The 27,535-nt window shown below is 40.0% G+C and overlaps 1 protein-coding gene across 1 annotated transcript in view; it reads left to right on the top strand.

Annotated features, from left to right (window-relative positions):
* The window catches only part of MRPS7 (mitochondrial ribosomal protein S7), a 254,894-nt gene that overhangs the window by 33,187 nt on the left and 194,172 nt on the right, over positions 1–27,535 (top strand). The window contains exon 2 of the mRNA XM_044085032.1: positions 13,761–13,952. Coding sequence (XP_043940967.1) covers positions 13,761–13,952 — 192 coding nt within the window. The remainder of the gene's footprint in view (positions 1–13,760; positions 13,953–27,535) is intronic.

Genomic DNA, 27,535 nt, shown 5'->3' with positions numbered 1-27,535 from the left:
AGAAAGTTGATGCATGAGTCTTTTACTGAAACAGAGGCAGACTTATTGGCACTCCTTTTGGAAATGGTCCTAGAGAACAACTACTTTATCTTTCTTGATAAAGTCTTTAGACAATCTGTAGGCGTTGCCATGGGTACGAGCTGCGCTAATTCATATGCCAATTTAGTTTTGGCTGCATGGGAGAAGGAGGTCATACTTACATGCCCACATGTCGTCTTTTACAGACGATTTGTGGATGACCTCTTTCTCCTATGGCGTGGCTCTACCCTTGAGTTGGAATCTTTTTTGTCACACATCAATGGTCTTGATGGTTTCCTTAAATTTACTATGCAATATTCGAACAGCACCATAGATTTTCTGGATGTGACCATTTACAAAGAATTGGGTAGATTCAATACCACGATTTATAGAAAGGAATGCTACAATGCGTCATATTTATCTATGGATAGTATGCATCATCCGAGAACATTCACTAATATTGTCAAGGGACAAGCCCTCAGGCTATCACGCCTGTGTTCTGATGATAGCAAGTTTCAAAATGAGCTTGAAACATTGAAAGACAACTTTCTGAATAGGGGCTATCATTTGGATATGTTGAATGCAGTATGTAATAACACAGCTAAGTTTAGGGCTGATAGAGGTAAGCCCTACTATTCTAAAGCAAGTATGGTCAATGTGAATCAAGGTAAATCTAGGTTTAGTGAACAGACATCAATAGTCCTTCCCTATGCTGACAATTTACGACCAGTCCAAGAAGTTTTATTCAATAATTGGAATATTCTGGTAGCAGATATAAACACACAAAGAATTGTTGGGAATTGCCCTAGATATGTCTATAACAATCTGAAAAACTTGAAACAGCAGTTATGTTTTCCTAATTTATGTGCAGGTAATCAGGCAAATGTGCTACAGGTTGATTTTGGTACGAGAAAGTGTGGTTCCTGCCCTCAATGTGATAGAGTGGATACATCTAGGTTTTTTAGAAACCCAAATGATGGCAGGTTATGGGAACTTAGGTGTATGGCAGATTGCAATACGCGAGACTTAGTTTATGTAGCGTACTGCAAAATTTGTTTTGCCTTTTACGTAGGCAAAACTAACAGGTCCCTGCGTGAACGAATCAGGGACCATTATTACTGCTACACCAGGTCCGATCCCTGCAGCGCTTTAGCCAAGCACATGTTAGATAATACAGCACATAGTTTTCTGTTTCAAGTACTATATGTCTATCACTGTAGCTTAAGAGGTGGTGACAAAGTGAATCGCACTGAATTATCTGAGTCAGAGTGGATCCTTAGACTAGGTGCTCATCGTGGTAGGGGGCTTAATGATTTTGTGCCATTGAAGCCTGCCCTGAAGGCTAGATCTATTAAGTAGTCGTAGTATGTAGGAATTTTTGTTTTTTAGCAATGTGTTCATTGATGTATTGTTGGTGCCACCATTCTGACACTTTGTTATTTTATGATATTTGTATATGTAGGAATATTTTTTCTGCTATTAGGCTGTTTTTCTGATCTTTTTGATTTTTTATGGTTTAGTGATTTCTATCATTACACTTTTATATTAAGCAGTTTTTATTCTGCAGTGCATGCTAGGGTTTGCAAACATTTTTAGATAGTGATGTTTTTATTAATTTGAAGTAATGTCATGATGTTTTGTTTTCCATGCTGATTACGACGATTTTGTGGTTTAAAAGTATGAAGGAAATGATGTAATTAATTGATCACTGGAAGTGACGTTTTTTGAATGATACTCATCACTATTTATGTTGATTTGTTCTGGTCTTTAGTTGTAACGTCTGATGAAGCGGGCAACCGCGATAGCGCTAACGTTTCTGTTTTTATCCTTTTGCTATTAAATACTGTGGATTTAATTTGGCTGCATTTTTATTGAATTTGGACGATCGTGTTTGAAACCCTGCATTCATCCATTTGGGCATTACTATTGTATACATTTTCTGTTTTTGGTTTGGGTGACGTTCTACTATATATATATATATATATATATATATATATATATATATATATATATATATATATATATATATATATATATATATATATATATATATATATATATATAATTTCCTCCTAGCTCAAAACTTCATATGAATATCATCTATGTAATATATATATATATATATATATATATATATATATATATATATATATATATATATAATTTCCTCCTAGCTTCAAAACTTCATATGAATATCATCTATGTAGTCATTATAAGAAATTATTACCACTATATTATATTATATACGACCATTGTTTTAAATATGTTCCCAGCTTTTGTGTTACATGCACCGACTAATGTCTGTCATGTTGATGTTTTATACAGTTGTTTCTTGTCATCTGCATTTGAACCTGTGTCACATTTAACAAGACTTTTTTGGTTTGTTTTAATAACCTTTAAACAAAAATAGCACATCCCCAGAAAACTGTGTAACACATTCACTTTAAACAAATGTATACAACTGTACATTTTCCATTAACTAAGTTTAACCCTCCTGATAGAACAATTGTCCAAACTGACAACTGCTCACCAGACATAACCTAACCTCAAATTAATGTTATCCATGCTAAGATGCATGGTGTAGTCTGTGCTGCTACTTACACTAATTGCTGACTGTTCTTGTGTTAGCTTTATTCCCCTCCCAGATGTCAGAAACAGCTTTTATGTTTTCAGAAAATTTTAGCCTTAAAAGTGCTCTTGTTTTTTATTGCATACCAGTCAGTTTGCCTCCATGGTAACCTAAGAATAAAATGTACAGTTGCATACTTCTCAAACTAAACATTTGCTAAAGGAAAACATGTTATATGTTTGGTGTTCTCTTATTTAATTGTTTACATAAGCCAAGGGCCTTAATCCAGACATACATCCATGCAAAATTAAGAGGGAAAAAACTCTTGCATGTATTGTAATTCCTCACATCAACAACCCAAGATTATAGCATATTAACTTATATTAACATGCTTTTGTACAGCCTTTCGTCTCTTTTTTTTTACATTGTAATGTCGCCGCCGCCTTCTTTCAGCCTTTCCCGGCTAGGGGTCACCACAGCGGATCACCTGTCCGCTCATGATTGGCAGTGGAGTTTTACAGTGTCAAGTTGCCAGCCCGGCGCCCAACCTTCCACAGAAGGCACACACACACACACACACACACACACACACACACACACACACACACACACACACCTAGGGCCAATTTAGAGTGTCCAGTCCACATTTCTTAAAACTAAAAAAGGAAAAAAATGATACTTGTTTACTTTAGTATTTTTATCCCTTAACTGCAGTAACTGAAAATATCCGCAGTGGTGGTGCTGCGGTAGCGTTGTCGCCTCACAGTAAGACACTGTCCGGTTCGATTCTCAGCTAGAGCGTCTTCTGCGTGGAGACATGCTTTAATGGGCGTACCTTCGTTGTGCGTCAGGGCTGGTATCTCGGCACGTAAAAATCAACTACCAATCATTTAGCGGGCCAGAGTTCCGCTGTGGCGACCCCTATCCGGGAAAAGCCGAAAGAAACAAACTGCAGTGACTGAAAATGCTTTACTATATAACCTGCAGTTTACATCATGAACTGTTACTTCTTTTCTTTTATGTCCTTCAAAACATTAATGACATAAAGTGGTAGACAAATTTAATAAAGTCTACAAAAGTCCACTCTTTCCACCTTTCCTTGCAAAGCATTATTTGGCACATGTGATGGATGACTTATAATCTTCATGTTTATTCACTAATTTTAGTGTTGCTGGTCTTCTTCCTGTTTGTCTCAATCTCCCAACCTCCGACACCAATTCAAGGTCAAGTAACTCCCGATTCTTCTAGTCAACTCCTGTGATATTTTTCTGTCTCACAAGCATTTTTCTTTGGAGCATTGAAAAAGTTTTCACTGGCAAAGTCTGTTTTTTTTGGGTCTTTGTTATTAGAGGAATGAGAAGCATAATTCCCTTCTATTTGATAGCTCATTGTTTGTTGATTAAACGTTTTTGTATTTCCTCCTTTGCCTGTTATGCATCAGAAATGACTTTATACTTTATTAATTGAATAGTATAAATTTGTTACTAATTTCATATATTTTATTTTTTTCCCTCCTTTGTTCAAGTCTGTTGTGCATAGTGTATATAAAGGTTTATAATACTTGTTTATTGATAACTGTATTGTTAAACATTATATTTGGAAAATAAATTATTTGAAAAAAAAAAAAAAGAAATGACTTTGATCCTTCAGGAAAAGTGTTCTGAAGATAGGATACAACAGCTTGAATCTCACGCCTGTCTGTCTACATTCTCTAATTGCTGGGATGAATTTGCTTCTCTTCTCTCTGGTGTACAGTGGATAACCATTTTCCACCAACACTTTACTTTCTATAGTTTTTAATACTTTGCCATTCTTCCACAGTTTTGTTAGCTCTTTTTGCTGGTGTGATTGCATCTGTACTAATACAGATCTTAACTGCTTTCTCATGGCTAGATTTGGATCATACATTTGATGTCCTTTTCAGTTAACATATCCTACTGAGGACTACCAGGCCTTTTGCTTTTTTGTGCCTTGATAAAATTAATATAGCTTGTTACTTCCTGTTTCTCTGGTACAACAGAAAATCTTCGGTTTTCCCATGCATCTGTCCTCTAACTTTGCAATTTTTTTAAACCGCTCCTTAGCAGTTTTGTACTGTGACAGCCTTTTCCTCATTTCGACCATCTCTGAGCACATTTGATTTATTTTTTTCACTAGACTAGTGGATGTCTTGCATCAGAGTGGAGGTTGAACTGCTCTTTGCTGAACAGCTACAGGATTCTTCCCAGTCAGTGTTTTCATCTTTTCTGGATGATTTACTTTCAGGCTGCCGTAAGTTTCTTCTTTGCTGGCATCCAGGAAGTGTACTTACTACAGTCAATAACAGAATTTACTAAATCTGGCAGAATTACTGTAGGCCGTATCACACTGGGAGAGCTGAAATTAAGATGCTGATCAGTGTGCAGCTGTCTTGGAAGTCCAACTGTGTCTGTGTATAGGTGCTGCTATTTAGGGTTACCAGGGCAGTAAGCGTTTGGAAAGCAGTGCTAAGCTTCAGTGAAGAGTCTGTACTTGCTTAACTGTTCTTAAGCTGTAGTGGCAGAGAAAATGTCCTGTAGCTGTAGACACTACCTGTGAGATGGATAGTTTTGGGTAGGATACAACGTGTTTTTTGTCACTTGGGAATTTTGAAATGCAAAATTCAAATAATGACATGGTGAACAACCATCCTATACTATAGTTTTAATCTTCTCTTAGTGGAAGACAGCAGGCTGTCCTTTGGCAGGACAAACTCTCCACCCTTCTCCCCATTACCCTTGGTGTCCCTCAAGGCTCCATATTAGGTCCCCTTCTTTTCTCCCTCTTTATCAATGACCACCATGCTGTAATCCCAGATGCAACCTGTATACAATATGCCGATGAGGCCATCCTGATCAACTCAGCCTCTGCCCCTACAGAGCTCCTTAGTTTAACCCAGAAAACCTTTAATACAGTGAAAAACTGGATCTCTAATCAACGGCTGATATTAAACCCTAATAAAACAAAATTATTGCTGTTCTCCCTTACTTTCAAATCTTCTCAACCTTCGTTTACTATAACATCTAACAATGGGACCATAATCTCACCAGATATGTATACCAAACTCCTGGGTGTTACAATAGACAACAACCTCAAATTTGAAATGCATGTAAACCAAATGATTAAAATCATTAATAAAACCTTGCCTCCCTATACAAAAACCGTTTTCTCACCCCTCTAGCTAGGACTGCCATTGCCCGTACCCATCTGCTTTCAACTCTACTCTATGCCTCACCAATACTCACGAAACTGAGCAAAACTGATCTCTGCGAACTCTCTAGCTGCTACAATCAAATTGACTGGTTTGCCACAGAAACTCCCTATAGGGCACACCATTGTCAAAACCTACACCTCTTAGGTTGGCTAGAACTCTCCGGGCTAATTCAATTTAATCAACTTACTGTAGCATTCAAGGTTATTAACCATCCAGAAAAAACGCCCTCCCTTAAAAACATTATCCATCCGTACAAAAACGATAGGCCTCTTCGTTCTTCTACAAAATTCTTGGTTTAAGCTGTTAAAGCTAGCAACCTATCTCGCCTACATTCTGTGCTGATGGGTTCGGAGCCGATCCTCGGCTCCAACTCGGCACGCTCTACTATAGAACAAAGTCTCTTATTGGCTGAGCTATCCCACATCCCAGGATGCACCACCACTGCTTCCCCAGATCTCGTTTGCCGCTTCTACAGCAAAGACGTGGTCTCGGACTTGGCTGAGCTAAGTGCTTGTTTCTTTAAAAAGTTTCTGTCAGAAATTTTTTGCGAACCTACCCAAAAGCTGTTTTAACAGCTATTCGTTGTGGTGTGACTGTGAGATTGTGTATTTGTGGTAAATTGTCTTAGTTGAGGGAAAGGATCCCGTTTAAGTTAGAGGGGCCTTGCCCTCGCGCTTTGTTGAAGCTTTAGTATGAGTCTTTCTTCAGTGTTCCCCTTTGAGTTAGAGGGGCTTTGTCCACAGTTTTCTTATCGTTATTGTTAGTGTACTTGAAAGTTTTTTGTAGTGTCAATATGTCGAAAGAGCACAGACCTTCAGGGTTTAAAAAATGCTCTAAATGCAGTTACAAAATGTCCATCACGGACGATCACTCTTTATGCGTTTATTGTTTAGGCCCTAAGCATCTTCAGGAGTCATGTAGCGTTTGTCATGCTTTTTCCTCCCGAGTCCTCCAAGAGAGGAAAAACACAAATTGATTTTAAAAGGGCTTATCACCCCTTCCTTTGAGGAGGCTTTATCATCTTCCTCTTCACCTTCAAAGAAGAAGAAATCATTGGCTCCGACCAGCCCGTCGGAACCAACTGCAAAAAAATCTCGGCAGGCTTCTCCATCGGCTCCACGGACTTCAGAGCCAAGGGCGGAACGGTCTGCCTCGATGCCTCCAGCCTCGACTCTTCTGTCTAAGGAGCCGAAGGCTAGAGCTTCGAGAGGCGGGTCACCTTCATCGGCTCCACTGTCTTCGGAGCCGATGAGAGTTGCCCGCTCAGACTCTTCCCCTTTGGTGCCGAAGTCCTCTTCGGCTCCGAGGGAAATTGCAATGGTTGTGGCACCGATATTTATCGAGACTATTCGGAGCCGGTCCCCCAGTCCTTCGGAACCGGTGGAGAAGTCGACTCAAACCCATTCGATCTCTTCTCGGTCTTCGAGAATGTCTGATTCGGACATAGACAGGGTACTTCAAAGGCTGTTTCAGTCTCCGGTCTTCCAAAAGTTGGTTTCTGCTCCAGCCCAGTCGGCTCCGGAGCCGATTGCCCACCCTGTTGTCTTGGTTCCTCCTCCAACAGCCTCGGCACCGTTGGAGTCTGTGCTGTTGGAGCCGGTGGAGGTTTTCGGGTCGGTTCCGACCCTTACTCCAACCCCGCCCTTCGGGTCAGAGTTCGGTACACGGACCTCCTCTGTCGGCCCCGGGGGTGATGCTTCGGGACCGATGTTTTCGGTTCCGAGCCTCCCTCTCGGTGTGTCGGCTGCTGGAGTGCCGTCTACTGTTGTGGCCTCGGGGTTCGGACATTCCCAGGACTCTGGGGGTCCCGCCTTCAGGGCCATGAGGAGTGCTTTGGCCAAATCTTCTTTGGCCACCTCCACCGTCTCACTGTCACCTTCCCTTGGCACGGAGACTGGTTCCTTTGTAGTCCCCCTGTCTCAAGACAGTGGAGCCCTGGGGCCTGAGGCCACCCCCATCGGGGGTTCTCTCCTTCCTGAAGGTCCCTCCGAAGTGTCTTCGGAGGAACCTCCCAGGAAGAGACAGTGCAAGAGGAAGCACGTCGACTCCCCTGACGAGTCTCTCACCTCGGACGATGCGGAAGGGTCCCCCAAGTCGTCCTCGGATGATGTCTCCTTTGCGGAGATTTTGGAAATCCTGAAGCAACGAGGCGACTGGCAGTCCAAACCCCCTTCCGCTGAGGAGTCTGTATTCCTCAAGGCCTTCGGGGCTCAGCCCTCCGCCTCCTGGGTGTCTCCGCCATTCGATGAGCTTCTGGATTTGATCTCTCGAAGGGCGTTGGAACACCCGGATTCTGTGGAACCGGTGCCATCTCGCCCCAATAAATTTCTTTCAGCACCCCCCGGAAAGGATTTTCTCTCCAAAGGTGTGGCTGTAGATGCCTTGGTGGTGGCATCTGCTACCCAACAAGATGTGGCAGAGGCTTCAACGTCCGCCCATCCTCCTAATAGAGAGTCCAGGAGCATGGATCGGTACGGGAAGCGCACCCTTACTTCAGCAACCTTTACTTTAAGGTCTCTGAATTATCTGATGCACTTCACCAGACTTCAGAGGGATCTGGTCAAGGAACTTTCAGATACCCTCTCCGGTAACTTACCTGAGCAGTTGGCCCAGACGGTTAGCTCTCAGCTGGCTACCCTATCATCGTTGTCTAACTCGTCCATGAGGCTCATTTCATATGCAGCCGAGGGGGCGAGCAGAGCGGCGGGAACAGGTGTTGTTCTACTGAGACAAGCCTGGCTTCGCCTGTGTCATTTTGCGGAAGCCTTCAAGTCTTCCTTTGCCGACGCTCCCTTTGGGTCCTCTCTGTTTGGACCCAAGGGAAAGGACACCTTGACTCGCTGTGAACAAGAGGGTAAGACTTTAACTGCCGTAGGGGCACGGTTTTCCACTCGCTTCAGGCCTTATCCCAAGGCTAGAAGAGGGGGGAAAATGTGGTTCCGTAAATCTCAAAAGTCTTACTCTTCACAGCAGGGTGATCCCCCTTCTAGAGGCAGAGGAGGGGGAAATTTTTCAGGAAGATGCCGTCCCAGAGGTGGCGGAGGCCCCCGCAACACTGGAGACCGCGAGTCCTTTCGTGGCTCCTCAACCTTCCAGCATCCCTGAAGGATTGCCCGACTGTGCAGCTCCGGAGCCAGTTGGGGGGTCATTTTTCGAAGCACCTAAAGGCCTGGGAGAGTATCACTCAGGACCGATGGGTGCTCCGAATCATTGCCGGAGGTTACACCATCCCCTTTTCAACCCCCCCCCCTCTATCCCAAAAAATCCCGGACCCGCCACCCAGTCAACGGGATCTTGCAGCCAACGAAATCTCAAAGCTACTTCAAAAAGGAGTCATCCAACCTGTCCCCGCAGGCCAGACCGGATTAGGAACTTACTCAAGATTCTTTTTGGTGCCAAAAAAGACTGGGGACTTGAGGCCCATTTTGGATCTCAGCAAGCTAAATCGATCAGTGAAGAAGTCCAAGTTCTGGATGGTCACCTTGCAATCCATTCTCCCGCTGCTGGAGAAAGGTGTTTGGATGTGCTCCATAGATCTCAAGGACGCCTATTATCACAACCTGATAGATCAGGCGTCCAGGATTTCCAGTTCCGTGCACTGCCTTTTGGTCTCACCACAGCCCCCCCAGAGTGTTCACCAAATGTTTGGCGGTGGTGACTGCTCACCTGAGAAGTCTAGGATTCCAGGTGTTTCCATACCTAGACGACTGGCTCCTAACTGCCACCTCCAGGCGTCTATCTTGCAAAACCTAGCAGCCACCATATCTCTAGGCAACTCCCTAGGAATCACCTTCAATTGGGCAGAGTCCATGTTGCTGCCATCTCAGCGCATTCAGTTTATCGGAGTAGAGATACTCAAAGCAAATGCGGGTCTATCTTCCTACAGAGAGGATAGAAACACTACAGTCTCAAGTTCGAGCCTTGCTCCTCAAACGCCGAGCCCCAGCCAGGATGGTCCTACAACTGTTAGGTTCCATGTCGGCCACCGTTCTCCTAGTTCCCTTGGCAAGGTTACATATGAGGATTCTCCAGTGGCTCCTGTCAGTACAGTGGTCTTATCAGGATCTCCCTCTCAGTCACCACATTCTGATCAGAGACGTGCAAACAGGACCTTTGTTGGTGGCTTCTTTCCTCCAACCTGGATCAGGGGCGACCCTTCGTTCCACCACCTCCAGTGGCCACATTGACTACGGATGCCTCCCAGACGGGGTGGGGGGGACATTACCTGGGCAGGTCAGTCCAAGGCAAGTGGCACTCCGACGAGAGTCTCCTCCACATCAACATATTAGAGATGAGAGCGGTGCTTCTATCGCTGCAAGCACTACGCAGTTACCTCCCCCAGGGCATGATTGCCATTCAGTCCGACAACATGTCAGTAGTCTGGTACCTGAACAAGCAGGGAGGGACCAGATCCTACCCCCTTTGCAGAGAGGCCATGAAGATATGGGATTGGGAGATTGCAACCAAGTGTTTTCTGGTAGCAACACACATTCCAAGGAAATCCAATGTGATAGCCGACAGACTGAGCAGAACTATTCTCTCCCCTCACGAGTGGTCTCTGAACGACAGAGTGGCAACTCAGATTTTCAGAAGATGGGGAACTCCTTGTTGCGACCTTTTCGCAACCCCCCTGAACACGAAATGCCAACAGTTCTTCTCTCTCACCCCAGTTCCGGGGGAGATTTCCAAGGACGCCCTAGTCCAAGCTTGGCCCACCAGTCTGCTATACGCCTTTCCTCTGGTTCCCCTTCTTCCCAAGGTGATCCAGAAGGTGATTCACTTGGAGAGCAAAATGATTTTAGTTGCCCCATACTGGCCTCGTCAAGTCTGGTTCCCCTTTCTTTGGAAATATGCACTGGACGGTCCATGGTTCCTGGACCAAGTTCCGGATCTCTTGACCCATCAGTCGGGACAGCTTCATCAGTCCCTCCAGTCGTTGAAGTTAACAGCTTGGCTCCTTCTCTTCTGACCATAGTCAGGAACCATGCTTTGGACCCGGAAGTCATACATATCTTGTCCTCGGCCCACAAGACTTCTACTAAGAAAATGTATAGCAGCAAATGGAAGAGATTTGCTATTTGGGCCCAACTCCGGGGATTAGACCCCATTACAGTCCTGGTGTCAGAGGTTCTGAAGTTTTTAGCTTCTCTGTTCAATCAAGGTTGTTCGGTCTCTACCATCAAGGTTCAATTGGCAGCCATTTCCAATTTTCATGAGAGCATAGAACCACCTTTGATGAGCAACAAGTTGTGTAAGGCCTTCATGAAAGGTGCTGGGCTGCTACGGCCCCCGATATCTCATCCTGCTCCACTGTGGGACCTTAATGTGGTGTTAGGTGCTTTGACCTCTTCCCCCTTTGAATCGGCAGCAACTTGTGACTTAAAATTTCTTTCTTGGAAGACTGCTTTATTAGTTGCAATTACATCAGCCAGGAGAGTTTCGGAACTTCAATTCCTATGTGTCAAACCACCATATCTGTTTTTTCACAAGGATAGAGTATCCCTCAGACCGAACCCATCCTTTGTTCCTAAGGTTTGTTCTAGTTTTTGTCTGCAACAATCATTGGAACTTCCAGTTTTCTTCCCAAAGTACTCGAACAGAGCGGAATACATCTTTCACACCTTGGATGTTCACAGACCATTACGCTTCTATTTGGATAGGACGCACCAAGCACGGAAAACAGATCAGTTGTTTGTGTCCTTTTCGGACAATAAATTGGGCAAAGCAGTCACGAAAGTCACTATTGCCAAGTGGATCAGAGACTGTATCAGTCATACTTACTTCATTTCTAATAAAGAGCTTACAGCTACAGTGAAAGCTCATTCTACCAGGGCTATGGCTACTTCGGCAGCTTTTCATTCCAAGCTTGCCATTAGTGACATTTGTGCTGCGGCTACGTGGTCTTCTCCTCACACCTTCATTTCTCATTACAAATTGGATGTGGCATCTCGGGGGCGAGCTTCCTTCGGTTCCACAGTTCTCAGGAGTGTTTTCCAGTGAGCCACCCAGGAATCAGGTGCTAGGGACGCTGTCCCATCAGTACAGAATGTAGGCGAGATAGGATCACATTACATCTTTTAGTTATGTACTTACCATAACTTTAGATGTATGGGATCCATCTCGCCTACATTCCTAATAACCCACCCTCCTTCCCCCTGCCTTGGAGATCAGAAGTGACCGGACGGTTCGAGTTCAGCTGTTTCATCTTGAAACACCTGGCAATATTATATCAACAGTCTATGTGTGTGTGCATGTGTGCGGACAAACAAGATCTGGGGAAGCAGTGGTGGTGCATCCTGGGATGTGGGATAGCTCAGCCAATAAGAGACTTCATTCTATAGTAGAGCGTGCCGAGTCTGAGCCAAGGATCGGCTCCGAACCCATCAGTACAGAATGTAGGCGAGATGGATCCCATACATCTAAAGTTATGGTAAGTACATAACTAAAAGTTTGCAAATTCAGTAGGCAAAAACCTGGAATTCGTTCCCATCTGACCTTACTCTGAACCCCTACCTTAATCAGTTCCAAAAAAAAAATTCTAACCTAGTATTTTAAAACACACTGGTTATGTCCTTGCTCTAACCCTGACTAAAGCCCCATCTACTTCTATATCCCTGCAATTTCTTATTCATAGCAACTAACCATTTACACTAAAAGGTTTGAAAAGAGAAACTGTAATATCTTTGCAGATACTCTGTATATAAGCTGCACTTATAGGTTTGATAAGGGAAACTGTAACATGTATGTATATAAATGTATTCTTCATAAGCTTGAAATGTGAGACACTAACTTGTATGTTAATACAATATGTTTGTGCATATACTATAACTTGCTTGTCTTTATCCGTTTGTAAGTTTGGAGCTTTTCTCCCCGGGCCTCCGCTGAAAATGGACATGTATCCAGTCGGACTATCCCAGTCAACAAATGTAAAATAAAAAAAAAAAAAAATCAACAGAACAAAGCTGAGAAAAACTTTCCATCTGTATGTGAGAGTGTTTTGCTTACAGCATCCACATCTTCTTCTTATTGTTTTGTTATATTATTATTATTGTTGTTTACTACTATTATCATCACAGAGTTAATGCCACTGGGTTTTGAGAAATAGCCACCAGTTTTCAAAGCTTCTGTCTTGGAATTCTTTTTTTTTTTTTTTTTTTTTTTTTTTTTTATTTTGAGACTCAAAAGTACTTGTGCCATTATAAGTGTGGCACAATTGGTATTTTCTAATTCTGAACTTTGATGGATATGCTGAACATTTACTTGATCAGTGTAGCTATGAAAGTATTATAAGCTTTCTAAAAGTGTGGCTGTAGACTGTCTTTTGCTAGGGATGAAACTGAAACTGGAACCAGAGTGGTTAGTTTTGGAAGATACGTGACTCTTGCTGAAGTGCTTTATGAAGTGCACTAACTGCAGGTTTGTTTGGGGGGGGGGGGGGCTGCATTTGATATAGCAGTCTATTTCACTGGCTGTTTGCTCTGACTTCCTAGGATGAAATTTCATGTCTGTCCCAGTTGTCCCTAAGACTAGAAGTTTGTCGTTCTGTGAAGTAAATACTTCCTCTGATTTGATGCATTATTTGCCAATATTTTTTTACAGCTTTGTAGTTGGCCAATCTTTCATATTGCTGGTAGTTTGTACGTTCCATGATGCAGTCGACATCTTTAGGTGGTCATTTCCCCCATGGTCTCTGATGTAATTTAATTTAATAACTTTGGTCTTTTGTATCATATGTTGGATCTTTGTATCAAGGCTACAACTAGCCATCTATTTTTACAATGGCACTGGTTGTGAATTTGTGGGGAGTAGGTGCATTGTTCTGCTTTTTCTAGCGCTTGGTATACGTGCTGTTCTGTGTTCAGAGTTTTGTTTAATTATGCTCTGCCTGTGTCTTTCTGATTTAACTCTTTTATGATCTCATCGTAAGATTTACAATTGCAGGTTTACTCAGGTGAGAGGATCTCGATATAATCCATACTACCTGGAACCAGAGGTGAACAAGGAACTGTACAAAAAGACTGAGGCAGAACTTACTGATGAAGAGAAGGCATTGCAGGAGCTAAAGCAAGTCCGACCTATTAAGGCTGCTCCTTCAAATCTCACCAGTTCAGTACTTCTCGATCCCTTGGTCAGGTCAGTAGTAGAAAAAAATGAATGTTGAAAGTTATCCGCTAGAACTAGCCAATTTAATATTTCCATGCAACTCTTATTTGTTGCACCTTCCTCTACTTTTCCCAGCTACATACCTCTCTCAGTTGGACTTCCTGATTAGTTCACTTATTGCTTGCCTTTTCACTGTCTCAATTTATTCTTTTGCCATTACCAGGGTCCTTTCTTCACCTCTCTTTTCCACTCCCATTTTTTTCTGGTGCCTCTCATACTTTCCTCATTCCTGTGGTTGTCCTTTTTTAAGGTCTGTTCTATTTGACTAGTTGTTCTGGTTCGTTTTTGGAATATTATACTAATTTAACAATTAGCTGTTAAATATTGTGATATGTGTTCTCTGTTCCAGCTGCTGCGTTACTGGGCATGATTTTTTATTTGCATTAGCTTTTATCTCTTAAGTAGAACACTGGGTTTAATGTTGTATGCATTAACTCCTGCAATAGTTGCATACTGTGCTACTGTAAATGATTTGCCAAAGATCAAAATGCAGTTGACACCATGTTTATATGAATTCCTTCAGTTCATGTGCCTGTCTTCATTATCATAGCACACTCTGTATTTTTGTGTGTATTGTTGGCCTTTGTGCAAGAATCATGTTTGTATTGTGGACTTCTTGTTAGTATATAATGTATGTCTGGACCTTTTCTCCTAAAGACTCCACTGTAAATAGTTTCTGCTCAGGAGTAGTGCGTATATTGTGATGAAGATGTAGGAAAACTCTCTTTATGTTCTGTAAAGTTCATAAAATGGTGTGATTTTTGTCAGTCATGTTTATTTTAATGTTTTGGTACCCTTCATTACTCAGTGTCTATCTCCTTATTTCTGTGGGGATCAGTTTTGTGGCATAGCATTTTCAGTTGCATGGAATGCGTCTTGAGAGGCTCAACTACATTAACTTATCCCCATGTCCACAAAGTGGAGTTTTATGTCATTTTATTTGTGGTGTTAATAAAGTGGATTGTCTGATAGTCACTTAAAAAGATAAATCAAATTATAACCAAATCCTCAAAACCGAGTACTGAGAGGAACAAAATTTAAGACACCCATGCATGCACACACAGAGTAAGTAAATAAATAAAATCCTGCTATCTAAGGGCTTCTCCTCCCTACCTCCACTTGAGTATATTGGGTCAAATGTAAGAGCTTCTTGGGTAGGTTGTATTTTGTTGTGTTTCAGGTATATTCAAGTTTTGTCTTTTCATCTGTCTTTTTGAATTCAAGATTTATTTGTAATATCTTTGCTTTTTCCTGGGCAAGGCTATATAGCCATTTGCAGTGGCTAGCCTTTTTAATGTTTGTAGGTTCACACTAAACTTAAAGCTGAAATGCCATCAAGAAACTTAATGTGACACACTTTATATTGAGAGTAAGATCCTTACCCTTGGAAAGAAAATTATTTTCCATACTGTAGCAAAAATTCACACTAAAATCAAACTTAATGTGGCACCCCTTTATATTGAGAGCAAGTTACTTACCCTTGGTAATAATTATATTCCATTATCTTGTGCAATAATTCAGTCTCTTTTTCATTCAGGTGTACTTTTGAAAATAGGGTGCAACTTTGTTTGACATATAGGGGTAGTTTGTTATAAAAGAATCTGTCTGCTGGCAATTGCTGTTAATTTTGCCGTTGAGGTTGATGTCTGTGCCATGAATGATAAATTTTTGGTTCTGCAAAGTTTAAGGAGGTTAAAAAGACTAGGGATGTTCAGTGCTTGAAAGGCTAAACAGAAATGGAACCTTAGGAGCCTGAGAGAGAGAAGACGCATAGGGTTTGCGATCTTATGGACTGCAAAATCTAAGCTACTCACAAAAATGTTCAATATCTTTCAGTGTATTGTGATGTGCATTCCTAAAGGGGCATTGTAGTCAAAGATAGCTGTAGTTAGAAGTAAGTATTAGAGGGGCCAAGACTGCATGGGACTTGAAGGAGATATCTCTACTGATTTTATATATATATATATATATATATATATATATATATATATATATATATATATATATATATATATAAAAACTTCAACCTTGTTAAGCTAAGTTAAACAAACATGATCAAATGAAAGGTCATCAATATAAGTACCAAAGTCTCAGATAATTTTATCTGGTTTGAGGAGGGTACCAGCAGTGTTTTTAATAGGAGTGGGGATGTTTTAACTGGAGGTGCATTTTTGGCATTTAAAGTGAGCACTTGACTGATGCAGCAGTCACTGTTTTGGTCCAGACCATGCTGAAGTATCTGACTGCCTGGGGAGGATTTGATCATTCTAGCCAGTTTGCAGTCTGTGACAAAGTTTAATCGGCCACAGTCCCATGATATTGCTGTAATTTCGGTGAAGTAGCTGTGGAAGAGTAAAATTAAGGAATATTTGAATTAATTTGTTGCTAATTGTATATGTATGCTGCTTTTATAGTAGGAAGGTTAAAGTTTTCTATAATATGTGTACTTGTTTTTTTTTCACATTTTCTAGGAGTTTATTTTTATATATGAACATCTTTATTGAATTATCAATTGTGACATAGGCAAATTTGTATTTATACAAAAGGAATAGTTGTGTTAATTTAACATTAAAGATATTATATTTTACATATATTGCTATGCATCATATAACCTAAGCAGCATTACAGAAATTATTCAATTCTTGCCCCTTTTTTTAAACAAGAAGCCTCTATTAAACCATCACTTATGACCTAAGCAATTGTAGGTTTTTATATAAATGAAAACAAACTACACCGGCACAATCCTAGTCGCAAGCATTTTACATCACAAACCATACTGATACACTCCCAGTTGCAAACATTATGCATCACTTATCTACCCAATCATTTTCAGTCAAACATTACATAGCATAGCTCATTTAAGTCCTGCCTTCTTTTAAACCTCATTCCTCTCCTGTATGTATTGTTCCCACAATTCCCAATTGTCCTATGTAGTTTACTCCTACCCTTTTCTTCTAAAGTCCTCAGTTTCAGTTGTTTTATCTCTGTTACAAGATTCACTATGTCTAATATAGATGGTTTAGATTTTGATTTCCATTTTCTAGTAATTGCTTTTTTGCAACCACTATTATTGGACACATCAAGACCTTACCATGTCCAGCAATTCCAATTCTGTATCATAGCTCAGAAAAATCATCTCCCTCATCAGACCAATCTGCCCACCCACCATCTCTGATGGTACATCCCGGAAGGAATCCTTAAAGTCTGCCAACTCACTGCCATCCCCAAAAATATGTTCCCAATTAACCTCTTTCTTCCCCTTCACACCTCCAACATTTGCTGTCTGCCTGAGGAAATATTCTCTGGAGTGTACTTTTGGTATAAAAATGTGTATACATTTCCAAGCAAAATCTTTAATCTTCTAGGATTTTGTTGCATATTTGAGAGAGATACATATCCCCCGTTGTTTCTTTCTGAATTGCTTATCCAATTTCTCTTCCCAATTCTTTCTAAACTCCTCTGAGTGATTCTTACAATTATCATGCAATATTTTATATGCTCTACTAATTATTCATTTTTTATTGGCAGCTTCTGTTTTAGATTCCATTAAAAATTCTATTAGTGCTGGCCTTTTGTATAGGACCTCTCCCCATTTCTTTCTCTTTGCCTATAGTCTGATATCAATCCCTGATAGGGAAAGCAATCTCTAACATGCAACCCAGATAAATTATTGGCATCTTCCCATTCTATCATCTTTCCTTCTCTAGTTATTGGCTCCCAATACCTTGGTTCCTTTGCCAGTTTTCTCCAATAAATTACAACCCCCTCTTGCCTATTGTTTGTATCCCTAATTGTAATCATCCTTATCGGCAGCATCTCCTTTTTCATTCCCGTGTTGGTTTACTTCTTGGAATACTTTCTGCTACTTTATGGATATAATATTCTGCATGTTTATTATTTTCCTTAAAGGCCTACATCCAAAATCCCAGTCTCTCTCTCCTTGTTTCTTGAGCTTCCCCTGTGTTTCATCATCCCTTTCCACTTTGAGTTATAGTTTTCCGTTTGTGCTATGTATAGGAGTCTTAACTGTGTAGCTCTGAAATATCCCTTCAAATTGGGTAATCCCAATCCATCCTGTTCTACTGGAAGAATCATTTTATCCCACTTGACTCTTGCCATCTTCCCCTCCCAGATAGTCATTCAGCTCTTTATTAATTGCTATCCACAGCTTCTCCTCTGGTTGATTAAAATATGCCTGACCTGTGTACAAGAGTAAACGGACTAAACACTTTTTAACTGTTTTGTATATTACTGTCCATATAACAAAGTTTCCATTTTCTCATTTTTTTTTTAAACGTTTTGTTTAGTCTCTTCCCACATATCCTTAGCTGCCACACTAGAATCATTTTTAATCCATACTCACATTTTATCATGTCCTCATAAATATGGGTAGTCCTGAACCAGTTCATGGGTGGGTACATAATTTACTGCTATTGCCTTTGTCTTTGCTTCATTAATTTTGTCTCCCAAAAAGATCTGAAACTGTCTCAAAATGTTTCACAACACTGTAATGAATTTTTTTCTGGTTTTGTCGGGAACAAAATAATAATATCTGCAAATAAAGCCAGCTTTTCTTGACTACCATACTAGTTATATTTTTGAATGTGAGTCCCTTATTTTCTTTCCCAGTGGTACTAAATTTAATGCAAATAGTAAAGGGGAAAGAGGACACCCCTGCCTGGTTCCTCTGCTCAAGCAGAATTTGTCAGAGAGGACCCCACCAACTTCAATATATTCTCCTAATCAACCTTATAGTTTTGTCAGGAAATGCATATACTTCCATTGCCCTACTCAAAGTCCCAGCTTACTCTGTCGAATGCTTTCTCTGCTTCAAGACCCACCAATAACAATGGTAGTTTCTTACATTCTGCTTCCCTCTGGATCATCAGTGTTCTGTTAGTGTTGTCAAATGTTTGGCTCCCCTGCGCAAAACCACATTGATCCATATCTATCAGTTTTGGCAGTACTTTGCCATTCTTTTAGCCATTATAGACGTGAACTTATGGTCATGGTTTAGTATTGAAATGGGCCTGTATGAAGCTGAATCTGATGGACCCTTATCCTCTTTAGGTATCACAGCTACTACTACTTTCTTCCAGGACGGTTGTACTTCTCTTAAGATACTGTTAAACAAAACCTTCCATATCTTTATCAGTTCTTTTCCTGCTAGCTCCAAACTTCCATAGTAATACCATTTATTCCTGAGGACTTTCCTGTAGATTGATTATACATCACAAGTTTTATCTAATCCCCTCCTATCCTTTCATTTAATTGAGGCTCATCTGCCTCTAACTTTGGCATAATTAATTCTTCCATAAGCATTTCTGTTTATATCTTTACTTTATTTTCACATTTCTCTGCTTTATAGAGAGACTCATAGAATTTCTGAAATATTTCTAATATCTCTACAGGATCTTCTTTGTTACAGGCTCTGTAAATTTGGTGATAGCGCTTTCTACTTTCTGTTGCCTGAGTCGTGCTAAAAGTTTTTGTGCTGTAGTGTTATCAAAGAACAGCTGCTTAACAGCAATCTTTCTAAGCTTGTGCATATTATCAAGGTAATCCCTTCTTTTCTGCTTAGCATTCTGTAGTTGATCCTCTTATTCTGTGGTATTCTTCCTATTCTGCAATACTTTAACATTTGTCAGTCCCTCTAAATAATTCTCATTACTTCTTAACCATAGCTCCCTTTCTTTTATTTCCACCCTTATTTTTGAACTCCACCTTAACTTTATCCTACTGTCTAGCTATATTTTCAGAAGAAATTTCTGTCATCTCTAACATCTCCTGAATAATCTCCTGTACCCATTCCTTAAGTTCCTCTTCTCAACAGATAGGTGAGAAAGAGAGAGACAGTATCTCATTTTTGTTTCATTACCCTGTGTTTTTATTTAAGCTATTACTGGCGCATGATCTGAAATGGATATTGAGTGGGTATCAAAATCTTCAAATAAATGCACATATTCCCGTGAAATGTGCATTCTGTCTAGCCTAATGCAGTTTATGTATCTTGGGGAATAATATGTAAATTCACTCTGACCTCTTATTACTGAATTCACATCTTCCATGCCAAATATTTTCATAAGTTTCTTAAAGTCTACCCTTTGTTGTACCTTCCCGTATGGGACCCCAGACACATCTTCACTGCTGCATATCAAATTCCAGTCCCTACCTATAAGTAATATTCCTTGCAGAAAACTGATTATTTCTCCCAGAATTTTCGTAAGCTCAATTATAGCAGTTTCAGGTGGAATATAAATACATGGGATTATAAATCCTCCTCCCTTGCAAGTAGCTCCTTGGCAATACAGATCTGCCATTAATATCTTCTTCTATCAATATTGGAGCTCCTCTTGATATAAGTGATCCTGTTTTCCTTTGTCCCAGGTGTTCCACTGAATAACCACCCTGAAAACCTTTCTTTATCAAATTCACATGTTCAGTTCTTTCTCAATGTGTCTCATGTAACATAGCTGTTTGCACTCTACATTTTTAATATAGTTCACTGCTCTTTTTTGTTTCTATTTATCTGTGAGATCATTTACATTTAAAGACATTAAAGAAAGCATCATTGTATTAAAAAGTTATTCTCATCTTTTATGTATAACATCTTTTTTGTTAAATGTCTAGTTCCAGCTTTTGTGTTACATGCATACACTGTTTGACAGGTTGAACTTTTATACAGTTGTTTTGTTGTCCTATACATTTGAGCCTATGTCACATCTTATAAAACTTTTTGTTTTATTGAAAGCCCTCAAACTAAAAAACAAGCATACCCGAATACCCCCAAAACGTATTAACTTAATACTAATGCACAAACTATCTACACCTTTAAATACTGAGGTGTTACCCTCCTAATAGGAACAAAAGTCCCAAACTGACAGCCACACTCAGACTTGACGAAAAGAAAGGTCATCCATGCTCAGACTCGTGGTGCAGCCCGTGGTGCTTCTACTAAGTGCTAATTGGTTTTGTCTTGTCGTTATAGCTCTCCCAGCTGGGAAAACCACTGAATGTTTTCAGAGAACATTAACTACCTTGTGAAAGCCCCTGAATGCTTTCAGTAGAACATTATCTCCTAGTCAATTTCTCTTTTTTTTTTCCTCCACCAATCATTTTCCCAGACTATAGCCAGTTTTACTTTATCAGATTGTCTCCATGGAAACATGAGAACCAAGCAGCCAGTTTCTTTTTATCAGATTGTTAACCCAGCTTTTTTTTCATTGCATTGCCAACATTTCTTAAAACTGAAGGAGAAAGAGAGAAGGAAGAAAAGAAGAAAAAAAAACAGTCGCACCTGTGTGCAGTCCCCACTACACTTAAAAGTAACGGAGAAAACTTTACAGCATGCAAAGAAAAGCATACAGTAGAAAAATAGCTCTAGTAAGAAAAAAAACTCTTTACTTTCTCCCTCCTCTTCCCCCAAAAACATTTTTTGAAGATTAGTAGGGCATATAGTTTAGATTTCCCCCACAAAGTCCAACAAATTCTGAAGTCCAATATTTCCAGATTTTCTTTTCTGTCATATTTCGCACACATAATTATTGTATTGTAATCCCACGTTAAGTTACTGGTTTTATTACTGTTCATCTCTATCTTCCAAATCTTGTCTCTGATTAATTTCCAATGTAGTTTTGAGTCTTCTAGTCAACTCTCATGCTCCCTTCTTTCACTCCCAACATTTTGTATTGAAACATTGGAAAAAGTTCACGGGTACTGTCTTTATGTGGTGTTTATTACCAGAAGAACAGGAAGCAGAATATCTTTCTGTTTTACAGATCACTTTTTGTTGGACAAACTTTTGTATTTTTTCCTTAGTATGTACTTCATCAAAAATTATTTTGTCCCTTCAGGGAAGAATAATTTAAAGACTGCTGGGTACTGCAGTTTGAATCTCTCTCCTGCCTCTCTCCACTATCCCTGAATAGTGGAGTAAATTTAGCTTCTCTTCTTCTTTGTGTACAATGAGTAATCATTCTGCACAAACACCGTCTCCCACTTTTAGTATTTTGTCCTTCTGCCCCAGTTTTGTCAAAATCAGTGTCTTCTGCTGGCAAGATTTCATCTTTACTGTTAAAGGTCTAGGTTGCTTTCTCATAGTCACATTTGGAGCATACACACAATGTACCATTTCAACTAACATCTCCTGCTGTGGAATACCAGTCCATTTGCGTATTCATGTTTTCATAAAATTAATGTAGTCTGTTCCTTCCAGCTTCTCTGGTATAACTGGAAAATCTCATGTTTTCCATATGTGCTGTATCCTCTAATTCTATTATTTTTGGAAACATCTCTTCTTGAGCAGTCAGTCTCATATCCAACTAACCTTTTCTTCATTTTGACTTCGTTTTTTGCAGCTTTATCACCTCATCTGAATATTTGTTTAAAGCTTCTTCCATTTTTACAGCCTTTTGTTGTTTGCTTTGATTTACTCCATCAGTGTTTTTCATTTATTTAACCAGGTCTGTGTGCAGTTGTCTTGTATCTTCATGTAGCTTACTGGACTTTGTCTGGAGGTTGCATTGCTTTTTGCTGAAAAGCTGCAGAACTTTCTCCATTCAGTGTTTCTTCCTCACTTTTTGTAGCTGATTTTTCCCAGGTGCTCTTGTGTTCTTTTTTTTCTGGCATACAGGCAGTACACTTACTAGCCAGTTACTGAAATTTATGCATAAACACAAGTCTATGTGATATGATATGACCTAGATAATCAGTGCACTTGGAGAAGGGACATAGAAAGGGACCTGTAGTTGGCTGCGATATGGTAGGCAGTTTTATTGAGTTACCTGTACCGCTAAATGTTCCAGTAGGGAATCGTGCATGAGAATTGGATGGGAAATGGGAAATTCACCCCAGGGATCACTTCTGTGGCTCTGCTCGACAGGGCCACAGGAAAATAATTTTCTTGGGTGGCGAAAGCCAGGGTACATTTTTTGGCTAGGCTTGTATAGGCCCTAGGGCCAATAGCCTAGTACCTACCTACCTATTTCTAATAAAACAGGTTACCTACCAAATATAGATATACCCCCACAGCTACTTGGGGCTCTGAATGCCTGGTAGGTGCTGAATCCTGGCAAATGTCCACACCATCTTTGCACTGAAGCCAAGTTTCTGTAACTTCGCAAATATGTAGGTTTTCAAGGTATACCTCAAGTTCAAGTCACTTTGCTGTTCAGGTTTCTAACATTGAGCAGCACTGTCCATTTTAGAATTTGCTAAGTTGATTTGTTCGTAAGTTGAACTTTGCCTCCTAAAGAATAGGTACTTTGGTCAACAAAGCCTTTATCCATTAAATGAAAGCATTAGCACGAGATCAGCCCATCCCCGGAGAAGCAGGAAGGTCTGCTAATCACTGCATTCTAGGCAGTCAAATGTTGAATCCCCCTGAATAACATCAGTTACCAAGTCAGCTCTTGAAGCCAATTTATTTTATTTGTTAACTTTAGCATCATTGTGATGGTGGAATACTTGTCAGCAGCAGTGATTTTATTTTCCTGGAGATGTGGGAGGAGAGCTCAGTATTGTCTATTTTTCTCCTCTGTTTTAGTGCACCTAAGGGTTATTCATGTCCATGTGTAGCAACAAGGTTATACTCCCATTTAGGATGACAAAGGGTGCTGAGGTCCACAATACAATTGTATTACTTTAATTTCTTATTTATTTGAGGCACTTAAAAATAGCTTCTTTACTAATTTTTTCAATAGTCTTCAGATATGTGGCATTTTAGAAGCAGCCGTGTTTGCTGCATGTTAGAAACAGTCAGGATCAAATATTTGCGGCCTTATTTTTCACAAGGCAGTATGAAGGGCAGATGCTTTTTGTTTCTCATGGGATCTGAACTTAAGTGTGCCTTCCCTGTGTTTCCAATGATTGAGAAGATACTGACTGCTCAGGGCAGAATAAGACACTGTCAATCTAGTTCAGTAACTCTGTTGTAGTCAAGATAGTCCATGATATTCTTTTCAGTGGGCCTGATCACTTATCCACTGTGGGCAGTACTTGCTGATACAGCAGCATGGCATGGTGCTGCATTGCCGTCTTGTCTCTGAATTCCTGACTTTGATCACAAGGTCTTGATCCTTTGCACTATTGTGTATTAAGGTTAGACAGTTTGAATAATTTATTTAATTTAAACTTTGCTTAGTCATCAGTGAGAGTTTGTGTTTCATTCTGTACATGGCAGCCAATTTGTCCACCAATTATGTCACAACTATTTGTTAAGTGAAGACCTCATTTAAGGAATACTTTAAGACCATTAAAGAGACTTACTTATCCAGCTTAGAATTTGAATTTTATGATGAGAAAGTGACTTCAACTGCATTTGCAGCAGTGGATACTTCGAGTGAAAATGCCTTTCATGGAAAGCAGTTTAGCAAATAGGGAAAAAACATCAACATTTTATTTGTTGTTAATACATGCTAAAGTTTTTCAGAGTTACAAGCTGTCGCATAAAAGTACACTTTCATGGAGTTCCATAATGAAAGGGTTATACTGGAGACTAATCCAACTTTCCTATCTGTTTGTATAAGTAGTAACTAATCATTTTATACAGTTACCAGAATGACAGGAGACATTTGCATTTGCCAGATGTGCACAGGACGTTGATACTAAAGAATTAATTTAGAGAAAAATGATCAGCTTTATCTTGTTTTACTTGAGAAAAAGAAAAGGCTTCTCGGTCAATAAACAGACTGAGTGCCCTCCCCATTGTATTGCATTTTTCTCTGCCAAGTCTGATAAACATCTACAAGCCACAGTAAAGCACTCCAGCAAGGCAGCCTATAAATCTGCATCATATTTCATAATTGTTTCTACACAGGATGTTTTAGAAGCTGCCATGTGGGATATCTCCCATACCTTCAGAAAACATTACAAATGGGAGCATAGGTCAGAGGTAGGACAGACTTTGGCATGGCTGTGCTACAGATCATCCAGTAAATGTTCACCTTCCACAGATGTGAGAACACTGCTCTAGTCTACCCAAATGTTATGATTTACTGTTAGAGTGACCCTCCCTCCATGAAGAAAATAGGGTATTTGTGTTGTAACAGCAAGTCAATGGGGAGAATTTACTACACCAAAATTAACATTCCTTCCTCATCCTAACAATAATATAGGTAGCTCCATGATTAACTGTTTTATTGTGGTATTATACATACATAAAATGATATGTGTAATCTTAAGTACAGAAGTAAGCATTAACATAAAACAAGCAACTGTTTACACAAGTGTTTATATCTATTCTTGTTATGCATTAAATTCATTAAAGAGCCATCAACTAATCACAGAATGTAGATTGTTTCTCTAAGTTCAGTTTTATTCAGTAATTAAATTTTCTTTTTTTTTAATCTTAATTGTAAACATTTCTTTATAATGCACAACACATTTATAAATTCTGTAAATGTAGGCATAATCTCATTTTTCCAGTTATTTGTAGTCTTTTCCGTGGCTATTGTTAATATGCTCCAAAGAAGTGGGAATTGAGACTTGGGGATACATCTGGGAACTGAAGTGTTAAACACCAACATTTTAGTTTAATATGGATATGACAGACCACAACACTTGCAGGAAACCTTGATTTTTTTCCTAAAAAGGTTGCATAACTTTGCAGTCATAAACCATATATCGTCACTCTGCTTAAATTAAGAATTTCCACCTCAACAACCAGTACATCACGTTATTTACACAATTTCAGTTCTGTGTGGAATGATTGTTCTCCTGGAAATGTTTATTCATAGAAGGGATTTGTCTCCAAAATGAATATGGTATTTTTGAGGGTACTAAAACTTTTGTGTTGTAGTTAAAACTTAACTGGTCATTTGGAGAGCATAATCCCAGTTTATGATCCTTGTATTGATCACTGCTACAGTAGCCTTAGCTGTGTAAGTTCTGTTCTGCCAAGGATGTAATGGCCATCCAGCTTCCAAAGCTTCAGAGCACCTTCCATGCACCTATATTGGCAGGGAGCTTGAGCTGAGCTGACTAAAAGACAAGTTTGGTAGCGAAGCCCTCCAGAGCTTTACTCCCACCAACAAGTAAGCTCATTTGAGGTTTATGAGGAACGACTGTTGGTGTGCGCTTTTCTTTGTGTGCAGATAAGTTCCCTTGGGAGAAAAAAAATTCCATTTTCTTCGTTTGATGTTTTATTGCCTTTCTCTTCAGGAAGGTTATTTCAAAAGGTACAAGTGGTATGCTTTAATAGACCGTCTCGAGATTGTAAAATACTTTTAAATGTAGCACTTGTTTTTTTCTGTCACTTTAAAAGTGGTGTAAAGTAACTGAAATTTTCTTTTCTGTGGAGAAATTGTGTTTATTTACTTTTCTTGGGCTGGCAATGTTTTTAAAGTGCTTTTTACTATGTTTTTCTGTCAAAAAAGTAACTTTTTTTGGACTGGTAGTGTTTATAGGCAATTGCTGCTTTTCTTTGAAAAAGCTCCATTTTTGACTTGATAATAGAACAGACTACCAGTCCCATGGTCAGCCAGTCCTTCCAGCGACAGAAAATATTAAGCAAACAGCCTTTGCCATCACAGCAGGCTAGTACTTTTCTTTTGCCGCAGGTGGGTAAGTCTGCTGTGGCCATTTGTTGTACCTCAATCCACTCATTTACCCCAGATCCCTGTGGTGTGGCTGCTATAGCCACTATGGATTGGGGGTTGGCCACTTCCTTTACAGCTGTTGTGGTCCCCTTGGGAACAGGGGAGAGCCACTCTTGTTGGTCCTGGGAGAAGGAACAATGAAGGTTTTGCTGTTGTCAGAATGCTGTGCCCATCCCTGGGGAAGCTGTTGCTGCTGCCATTAGCAACACGGTTGGCCCCATTTTTTCCAGTCAAAAAAAAAAAACAGAAAACTAAGCATGTATCTACTCCTTCTCAATTTTCTTTAGTTAGGGGTAGTTTACTGGGTTTAGCTCAGGGTTTATTTCAGGCTATTGATCCTTCTTGTAAAGTAGTTTTTGGTAAAAGAAAGAGGGCTTCCTCTTTTCCTGAAGAGATTCAAGATTGTGAATCTGAACAGGAAGATGCATGATTTTCTCCTCAGATTTCTGATTCAGACTCTGAGGAAATATCTGCTTTTTATTCTGCCGTGGAGGTTTTTCTTTCTCTAACTGTTGCTAGAATGTGCCAGTGCTTTGTAATGGGAGAATACTGTTTCTCAGTCCCAAGCAAACTACTGTGAGTTGTTAAATAAGGGTTTTACAGACCCTACACCCATTCATCCTGTTTTGTCTGCTTTAGAGGAGCCTGCAGTTTTTCTGATAGTCAGCGAGCACCCCTAAAAAGGCAGATAGGATGTGTAAAGTTCCTCAGTCTTTTAAATGTTTGCATACTATAGCTGCTGGGTGAGGTTTGGGAAGAGCTTTAGTTGATCCCACTGCTACGGAGCACTTCATTCCAATCCTACCTTTTCTGATAAGGATGGGAAAATTATTGATAGTTATGGGGGAAAGTGTACACGTTTGTAACTTTGACTGTAGAATTTTAAATGGTCAGGCTCATACATTTGTCAAAACAAACTAATGTGAAAGTAAGGAATGTTTTATCTGCAGTTTCTGT

This window comes from Protopterus annectens, chromosome 10.part0, assembly GCF_019279795.1.
Source record: "Protopterus annectens isolate FY-2018-M chromosome 10.part0, PAN1.0, whole genome shotgun sequence".
Taxonomy (NCBI): domain Eukaryota; kingdom Metazoa; phylum Chordata; order Ceratodontiformes; family Protopteridae; genus Protopterus; species Protopterus annectens.
The sequence above is the reverse complement of the archived record's forward strand: the minus strand, read 5'-3'. Positions and strand labels throughout refer to the sequence as shown.